General features: G+C 59.7%; 1 protein-coding gene across 3 annotated transcripts in view; it reads left to right on the top strand.

Annotated features, from left to right (window-relative positions):
• The first annotated feature begins 1,373 nt into the window (after window positions 1-1,373).
• The window catches only part of MYRF (myelin regulatory factor), a 33,890-nt gene continuing 25,682 nt past the window's right edge, over window positions 1,374-9,581 (top strand). For all 3 annotated transcript variants that reach the window (XM_039860115.1, XM_039860113.1, XM_039860112.1), the window contains exon 1: window positions 1,374-1,558. In XM_039860115.1, coding sequence (XP_039716049.1) covers window positions 1,513-1,558 — 46 coding nt within the window. In that variant the 5' untranslated portion in view covers window positions 1,374-1,512. The remainder of the gene's footprint in view (window positions 1,559-9,581) is intronic.

The following is a 9,581-nucleotide window of genomic DNA, read 5'->3' as shown; positions in this document are numbered from 1 at the left end:
TATAGCGGAAAGGCCTAGGTCGGGGCAACTGCTTTAGGTAGGGTGTCAGAGAGGTGATGTGCGAGCTGAGGCCTGACTGCTGAAAAGGAACCAGCCACATGGGGAGGAGCATTGTAGACCGATGGAACAGCATGTGCCCAGCCCCCGCGGCGGGTGTGGGCCTGGCGTGCTTGAGTGATGGCAAGGAGCCTTGGTGACTGTGACTTGGTGAGCCGTGGAGAGAAAAGTCAGGGCCGAGGTCAGCGGTCCAGGCAGGGGCAGATCATACGAGGCCTCGGGAACCAGAGCAGGAGGTTTAGATACCGTTCTGAGTGCAAACGGAAACTACAGGTTTTAGCAAAGGAATGACGTGTCTGGTTTATATTTTTAAAATAGTGATTTGGGAGGATTATAGGGATCAGTGAAGAGAGAGGCTGTGCAGTTGGGCAGGGCAGAGATAAGGAGGTGCTCACAGGGTGGAGGCAGAGGGATGAGGGTGGGGGGTTTACCCGGGACACGCCTGGAGGTAGAACCTTCAGCTCTCACGCTACCACACAGCGAAGCAGTGACCCAGAGGGCAGTTTCCCAGGTCTGCCAGGGTCTGGCTCTGAAGGCTGGCTTTGACCCTCATTACCTTGAAACTCTTAGAACTTTGCTGTCCAATACCATAGCCACACACTTGCTATTTAAATCTGAACCAATTTTAAATTAAATTGAAAAGTCAGTCCGTTATTCAGTAGCCCCATTTCAAGTGCTCAGCAGCCACATGTGGCTAGTGGCTACCAGATTGGGCAACAAAGGGGACATTTCCATCATCACAGGAAGTTACAGACAACTGCACCTCCTCCCAGTACATACTGTCACTGAGCCTCAGTTTCCATCTGCATCTCTAAAATTCATATAATAGTATCTCTTTGGTAGGGTATCTGTAAGGACTGAATGAGATAACCCCTGTAAAGTGCTCAGTGCAGCCCGGCACATAAGAAATCTTCATTAAATACAGGTTGTTACTATTATTGCTGAGATGAGGGGTGGGTAAGGAATGGCAATAGAGGATATCTCTGAGGTTTGGTTCTAAACATTTAAGATCAGAACCCTGTTATCTTCCCCTGTCCAAAGGGGGAACAAGAACTGTGGGGCAAGGAGAAGCCGATGACCCCGACCCCAGCCACGGCGACCCCGGCCCGGCCTGCACGCCCTTCCCTCCCCACGCGACGCCAGGCTGCCCTGCAGCCCCCAACCCGGGCAGGAGCCTGTGCCCGCGCCGCCTGGAGAGCGCGCGTCCTGTCCGCCACGGGGCTGCGGCGCGGGCCGGCCGGCAGGGGGCGCCGAGCGCGGCGGGCGGGGCTCGCGGGGCGGGCGGGGGCCGGGCCAGGGCCGCGCTGGGGGCGAACGCAGCAGCGGACCGGCGGGACCGCAGCGGGAGCCCAGCCGGCACTGTCGCGCGGGCAGCGCCGGCGATGCCGCGCCCCCGGGCCGGGCTGTAGCGGGGCCGGGGCGGAGTGCACGCCGGGCAGGCGGGACGGGCCAGACATGGAGGTGGTGGACGAGACGGAGGCGCTGCAGCGCTTCTTCGAAGGTGAGGGACTGCGGGCCGGCAGGGCGGCCAACCTCTCGCGCTGGGTATCCCCGCCACTCCCGGCGATCTCCCCGGGGACTGGGACCCCCCGACTGTGCTTTCACCACGCTGGGACCCCGGGTGTCGTCTCCTCGGGGCTGGGGCCTTCCTGCAGGCTGGCACCAGCCGTCCAATGCTGGCTCCCAGGGCTGGGAGACTCCCGGAGGTCACCATGCACCTCCACTAAAGTTGGGCTCCCTGTCTCCCAACACACAACTTCCTTGGAGCTGAGCCCTTTCCACACTTGGTCCTCCTTCATGCCTTCCAGGACCTGCAGCACACACACCCCTAAATTCTGACACCTCCCGCCTCCAGTGCACTTCGTACAGCCCAGTCTGGGGATCCTATACTGTGCTTTTCTGGAACCCCATCCAGGCCCAGACCTCTTCCAGGCCCTGAACCCCAGCACACCACCTTCCATGCCTCTCAGGCTGGCACCAGCCCCCAGTGTACCTCCCAGAGGCTGAGACCCCCACCTAGAGACCCAGGTACCCTGTGTGCCTTTCAAGTTGGCCCCCTCTCCCCATCCTGACACCTAGGAGTTGAGACCCACTGTTCTTTCCTGAAACTGGGACCCGCTTCAAGACTGTCACCCACCTTCCATAAGGATGCTCCCCCCCCCACCCCAAGGCGGAAATTCCCCTTGAAGCAGCTACCCCTCCCTACTTGAGGCTGGGAACCCCTCCCCAGCATTCCTCCGTGGGCTGGGTTCCTCCACTCCCAACCCCTGCCCTCCAAATGCTCTCCTCGGGCTGGAACCTCCTTGAAGTTGGCATCCCTGGGGCCAGCCACCACCGTCCTTGCACTCGGGGGACCCTTCAAAAGCTGCGAGCTGCATCCTGCCAGCCCTCTGAGGCTCCTCAGGGCTCTGTTGCCCACACCTGTTCCTGGAGCTTCGCCTCCTCTGGCATTCTCCTCACCCCAGGAGTGACCTCGCCCCTTCACCTTGACCCTAATAGGACCCTCCCCATGGCAGGGCTGGGATCTACGCACACCCTACAATATTTTTTTCTATACTTCCACCCCCCGCCCCCAAACACACACACAATGGTGTGGGAGGTCTCCTCCTACATCTGACCAACTCCCGTTCCTTTCCTGAATAGCCTCTGCCCCTCCCCCAGGGCTGTCCCCCTCATCCTGGGTGCTGGATTCTGGAGGGATGGGACAGAGTGTGGGAGGGAAAGGCAGAGGCACAGGCTGACATGTCCCAGCCCACACTGCTGCTCAGACCCTCAGCGGAGCATCTAGGAGGTTCTCTGACCCCTTTTGTGCTCCTTTCCACCAACTTAGGGTCCTCAGCCTGTGCCCTCCCCTCTCCCCGGTCCCTAAGCCCACACGCTTCCCAGTGCATTCAGAACGCAAATCTCAGTGATTCAGAGCCTTCCACCCTGGGGTGGGGGTTGCCTAAGGGGCACTGCGCTGAGACCGTTGGGCCACAGGGCTGGAATCAGGGCCCCAGTGTCCAGCCCAGTGCCCAGACCCCTCCGGAGTCCCATGAGGGAGAGAAGAAGGCCCTCTTTGCTTCAGTTACTCCTTCCCTGTGACTTGGGAGCAGGAGGCTCTGTCCACTCCTGCTTGCTGAGCAGCCCAAGTCAGGGCATCCCCAAGCCTCAGGCCTCCCCATGCCAGGATCCTGGACACCCCAACAGACCTAGGCCCCAAGAAGTCAGATTCGAGCTAGATTAAGTGATTGATCCTGAGGTAGTTGGGCCATTTGAGGCTCCTAGGGCCTCTCGTCCTCCCCAGACACTTCCTCCTTTAGGAGCCCTCAAGGGGCCTTATAGGGGCTGGGGGCTCCTGGGGAGGTGGGAAGGGGACACTAGTCCTGGCTTGGGATATACTCTTTTGGGGTGCCCTGAGCCTGTTACTACCCCAGATGACCTGTGGGCCAGTCCCTCTTGCTTCCTGCAGATATCCCCACGCCTCCTCCTCCAGAACCCTGGGCCCTGGCAGAGGGGCGGGCCTGGCTGGCCCAGGTTCCCCATCTCCTGAGCCAAACCTTCCCTCCTGCCCGTGGGGGTGGGGGCTGACGCCACGGCTCAGCCATGCGGCTGGCCTGGCGGGGAGGCTACGCTGCTCCCTCCAGAGAGATAAGAGGAGACTCAAGAATGTCTGGGGAACAGGGGGGTATGCGGCTGCCCGCCTGAGCAGGGCCGGGAGGGAGCCAGGGTCTGGAGAAATCTTCCCGGAGCCTGAGATGGAGGGAAGGTGGGGTGGGTGCTAGCGCTGGGGTCTCTGGGGCCACATGGGAGGGGATGGCCTGGCAGGGAGTCGGGTGGGCAGTGCTGTTTGGGACCCAGTGTGGGTGTTAGGGAGCGCTTTGGAGAGGCGAGGTCTGAGTGTGCTCATGAGTGTACGTTTGAAGTGCCGGGGGCAGGAAGCTGTGCTTTCCTGCATGTGGATGTGTTGTTCTTGAGGGTGTAGGAGCAGTGTGTGCTCTCTACTTGGGGCTGGGGACACCTGAGTTCTCATCTGGTCCCCACTCTGCCTTGGTCATTCCCTCTGGACAGTGGGTACAGGAGGCAGGGTCTATGCTTTCCACTCTGGGGCTCATCAGGGCCCCTCATCGGATATGGCGTACTCTCTAGGCACACCAGGCATATATCCTGGTCCAGCCCTGTGCAGGTGGGCCAGGCTGTGCCCACCCCGGAGTGGTGGGCTGGGGGCTAAGGCGCTTTGGGCCTTGAGTGGGAGGCTGGGACAGGGCGGCCCCCTCGAGGCTGGTACAGCCGGGCCCCCGTGACTGCCCAGCTAATCCCCTGGAGGGAGGCTACAGCCGCCCAGCTCGGCGGGCACAGGGCCTGCAGAGAGGGGACCCTCCAAGCAGGATGCACTGGCTCCCAGCAGGTAACAGGGTCTCGGTGGCAGATGTGCTCCTCATCGCTTTCATGGGCTGAGGCCTTGGACTCCCAAAGCCTGGTCAGGGACAGGGGCAAGGCAGTGTCAGACCTTAGAGTTTCGGTGAAGGCTCAGACATCAAGAGCTGTGTGACCCTGTGCAGAGCTCTCGTCCGCTCTGGACCCTTTCCCCTCACCTGCAAGACAGGAGGAGGGAGGTCTTGATGATGCTGTCAGCTCTGATGAGCTTCGTCTCAGCCTTGGGAAGGGGCATGGAAAGGGGAGAGGCCGGCCCCTGGCTCCGGGGGCACATGGGGCTTCAGTGAGCAGCCAACGACCCCCAGAAAGCAGGCAGGTGTGGAGGAAGCTTTAGAGACCGAGGGGAACTGGGCTTCCGGCAGGTACTAGAAAGGCCACCGAAAGGCTGAGGGACCTCCACGCAGCCTCTAGAGTCCCACCAAGGCTGGCAATGGGAAGCTGAGTTTTCACCCCTTCCAGACCTGATGGGCAGTTTGGGCTGGTGACTTCCCTTCTCTGGCCTCATGTCCTTTCTTGGGTGAGCAGGTACGTTGGACCAGAGATGGGGCTTCCCATGTGATTTTTTCACGCACAAAAAAAGACAAACTCATGGCCTCCCGATGGGATATATACACTGGGCACAGTGGGATGAGCTCCCCACAGCCCTCCAGAGCACCAGGTTTGAAAGCCACCCCTTCTCTAGCTCTGGAATGGGAGCAAGGCTTTGGCCCCCTTACCCAGGATCCAAGAGAAGGATCTTAGCCAGTGTTTTCCAGAGCTGACACCCAGCCCCCTGCTGTCTCTCCTGCCACCGGCACCTTGGGGGAGGGAGGGTGGCCTCCCAATGGGGACTAGCATCTCTGCCTCCTGAGGGCAGGAAGGGGTCCCACTGATGATTGTGGAAGAAGACGCCCACCCTGGACAGGAGGCTGGGGCTGTGTGATGGATGGTACTGTGTCCTATGTCAGCCTGTCTGACCCAGGGAGTAGGTAGATGGGGGAGGCAGCCATCTACCTGACTCCCAAGGAGATGAGATGGGGTGCCTTCTGGGTCCACCCAGAGCCCCGGGGAGGACTCCTGTCCCAGGTCCGAGTCCAGTTGGAAAGGAAATGGTAGTGGGGGGTCTGACTCATCCCCTTGTCCCCAACGCCCAGTGCAGGGCCATGGTGGGGAGGAGCAGGAAATGTTCTCGGGGTCGATGGAGGCAACAATAGTTATGTGAACAGAGGCGGGGGGCACCCCAGGAAGTTGGCTAGGGTGTCAATGCTGGGGAGAGGAGCAGGCGCTTTCCCACCTGCTGGCCTCAGGGCCTTTCCCGAGTCTGGGGGCCTGGGCAGAGGGCCCCTTGGAGCCTTAAGCAGGGCCACGCAGAATGTTTGGGGAGAAGACAGGCGGCTCTGGGCAGAATAGCCTCCTCCCGGAGACCTGGCCCCCACTCCCTGACTCCCAAGGGCTTACAGAGCTAGGGGGGCCCTGGCAGCAGAGGCTGCTGGGTAACAGCCCAGCGGGCCACTGATTGGCTGCTGCCCTTGGACTTTGCCCTTCTGATAAGAACAGGGAGCAGAAATCATTAACCGAATCCTTAATGGAGTGGCCCCGCCCCACCCAGGCCGTCTGCCCTTCCTTTCCACCTTCTTCCTCCTCATGGCTTTCCCCTCTGGGCCTCAGTTTCCCTCCCAGCCTGGACGTGTGTATGGCGGGGGAGGGGCTCCTCTCCCACCTCAGAGTCTGCAGCCCCTGCTGCCATGGGTCCGGTAGCCCCTCGGTTGGCGGCAGGGGTCGGACGGTATAATGGTCTGATGTGCTCCCTGGATGTGCTGCCAGGGTCTGTCCCCAGCTCTGAGGCCCACCCGCGGTCCTTCTCTGGGCCTGTCACTGCACCTCTGTGTGCCTCCATTTTCCTCTCTGTGAAACGGGAATACAGTTGTGGTCACAGTGCGTTCCTCTCAGGGTTCCTAGGCGAAGCGGGGCCCGCGAGGGGCCTCGTGCAGCGCCTGGCTTCACAGGTGTCAGCCTGGGCTGCGGTTACGATCTGGGTGCACGGCCCAGACCCACAGGCTCACAGCAGATATTATGTCCTCGCTTTGAGCATTTATTGGTCCGCAGGGTAGGTCAATGTCCCCAAGCTTGTTTTGGGGCCTGCGGCTGGTGCTGTGTGCCTTGGGAGAGGCCCTCGCTTTTTTGGGGCCACTTATTCTCACAATGAGGGGAAACCGTTAGCCTCGTTGAGCACATTCTCTGTTTGCACAGGCTCCCGCTCCATGACAGGTCTGGCCCTGCCGGGTCCTGTGCCTGCTCCTGGTTCCTGGTGCCTCCCACCCCACCCTCCACCTCAGAGATTCAAAACTCGGGGTTGGGCAGGCGGGCAAGGGGGAAGGGCCTTGACTGTCCTTGTCCTTTATCTTTACCTGCTGTATCTAGCGCAGAGGTTTTTGCACATGTTGTCTCCAGGGGCTCCTGCAGCTCACTGGAGGTGCAGATGGTATCCCTTCATTTCCAAGAGGGGGTGCTGAGGCAGGAGAGGAAGGTGATGTGTCAGGCTCACTCGGGGGGGCCACGACAGAGCTGGGACTCCTGGGTCTCCTGACTTGCAGCTAGGCACAGGGGGGGTGCCGACCAGGAGTGGTGTAGGGAGCGGGGCTTCTCCTTCTTGCAAGCCGAGGCTCCTGATTCATCACTGGTGGCTGTGCTGTGTACTTCCGTCCAGCCCCTTCACCTCTGGATCTCAGAACCCCAACTCAGATGGTCAAGATTGTGTAATGTAAGCGGTGAGACCCCAAGAGTGCCAAAGGCCTGGAGTGGGAGGGGAAGGAAGAGCTAAATGCCAGGTCGGGGGACAGTCGGGTCCAGAGCCTCCACTGGCATGGACTATGGACTGGGGGCTCCAGGGCATCCTCACCCCACCTCCCACCTCCAGGCTGCATCAGTGGGAAAGTTCTCCCTCCGTCTGACTTAGACCCCTCCAGCCCCCATGACGCACAACCACAGCCTCTGTCCGCCTGTGGAATTTGGGGCCCCTCCCCCTTACTCCCCTCTTCATCTCTCAGTCCCCTGTGCTCTCTTGTCTCTGTGATTCTCCCTCCTGGGGCCTGGGGCCCGGCGGGGTGGAGGGGGATCTCCATCCGCAACCGGCTTGAAGGGGGCTGCCTTTGGCAGGGAACTCGGGAGTCTTGACAGAGTCTGCTCCGTTAGAGCTGTCTCCAGCCAGAACTGATGGGGAGATACCCTGGTCCGGGCCTGCCTTTGGGTCAGTGGGAAAGGAAGGGAGGGCAAAATGTGTGCGCGAGTGTACGGGTGTGCGTGAGTGAACAAGTCTGTGTGGTGTGCTGAGATGAGCACATGCACAAGCATGCTCGTGCCTCGGGGCCTTTGCACTGGCTTCTCACCTCCTTCGTGGCTTTGCTCGTGAGACCTGGCCTGACCATCCTGCTTAGAACTGCAATTCCTCCCCACTCTCTTTGCACCCCAAACTCCTCTCCCCGCTTTATTTTCTCCATAGCGTTTGTCACCTTCTAAAATGCTATAGATTTTACCAATCTATCTTGCCACCTGACTCTGCCCCCAGAATGTCAGCTCCGTGTGGGCAGGAGGTTTTGTCCGTTTTGTCTTCTGCTGCATCACCAGAGCCCGGCATTGTCCCCGACACATAAGGATGCTCAGTAAATCATCGTTTAAACGGATGAACACATGTGGAACATGCTGGTGTGTGCACACGTGTGTGTCAGTGTGGGAGGGGCGTGCCACTGTACAGGTGTGTGTTTTCATGTACACACTCACATGTGTGTCAGTGGATACATGCCTGGGACGATGCCCTTGTGTACACACATGCGTGTGGGACATGCCCGTGTGTAAACACAGACGGGAATGCGTAAGCCTAGAGGACACTTACCCGCACCCCAAGCTACAGGGACTTACTTGTCTGCCCTGGTCCCTGTGGGAGGGGACTGGGGGCGTCGGGTGGGTGCTAACTCGGCCCTATGGATCCCCAAGCAAAGCAGAAGTTCCTGGGGACTGATGTGGGTTCCCTAAGAACACATTGCAGCTGCTGTTGGACCTGGCTGGGGAGCATCTTGGGGCTGTGGGTTCAGTTTTGTGTCGACCTGAGGACAGGGTAGCCACCAAGTGGGGACTAGAGGAGGACACAGCTATAACCCAGGGGTGGCTAGACCCAGGCTCCATGTAGGAGATGGGTCTCTGCAGGCAGGATGTGGGAATTGTCTGCATTTTTTAGCAAGAAGTTGAGAGGGAACAAATATAACTCTGGCTCAGATTTAAGGCCTGATGGCAGTGACTGGAGAGCCACATCTCTGTCATTTAGCCCTAGGTTAACTAGGGATTCGATGCAGAGACGCAACGGGTAGCTTCCAAAATCAAGCGTCTGATCTGAAGGTATTTTGAGTGAGAAGGCTCTGGATACAAGATGAAGCCTGAAGCAGGGACAGCTAGCAGTTATCATAGTAATCAGAGATCATATTAATAAAGGTAGAAAGCCAAACCAAAGGAGGTGAGAGCCCACAGTGCCCAATCCCAGTGTGAATTAGTTTGGAGCATGTTGATTAGCTCAGTCAGTACTGGGAGACAAGCTTCAGCACTGGGGGCCCTCTGTGACTGGGGTGATTGAGGAGGGGCTGCTGGGGCAGGCAGGCGGTCACAGAAGGCTTACCCACGGGCAGGGGGTGATGGCTAGAGCCAGAGCCTAGAGGCCAGAGTGTGCTGTTCATGTGCCAGAATAACAGCATGGTACTGGTCATGCCTCAGAGGGGCTCAGACGAAGGTGCGAGGCCCTCTCAGCGGCTCCCTGGAGCCGACGTGGAGAAGCACGGGGGACGGTGGGGCAGGAAAGGAGAGAGGGGTCCCAAGAGAGACAGAAACGGCGATTCACGTTGATCGAGGAATGGTCTCCCAGGGGCGAGGCTCTCCCCCACCTTCTCCCTGAAGATGCTGGGGTCCCTGCCCCAGCGATGGGGAAGGAAGCCAGACCAAGGGAGGGCAGGTCACTCGCTGAGGGTCACAGCAATGAACAGGGGGCTTGCATTAGCACCCGGGCCTCTTTGACCCCAGCAGTCCCTTGGGGCACCATGGGAGTGCCAAGGTGGGCAGTCCCTTGACCACTACCACCCTGACCCCCT

Source organism: Pteropus medius, unplaced genomic scaffold (assembly GCF_902729225.1).
Source record: "Pteropus medius unplaced genomic scaffold, Ma_sr-lr_union100, whole genome shotgun sequence".
NCBI classification, from domain to species: Eukaryota; Metazoa; Chordata; class Mammalia; order Chiroptera; family Pteropodidae; genus Pteropus; species Pteropus medius.
Note: the sequence above shows the minus strand (reverse complement) of the source record. Positions and strands in the feature narration are given on the sequence as shown.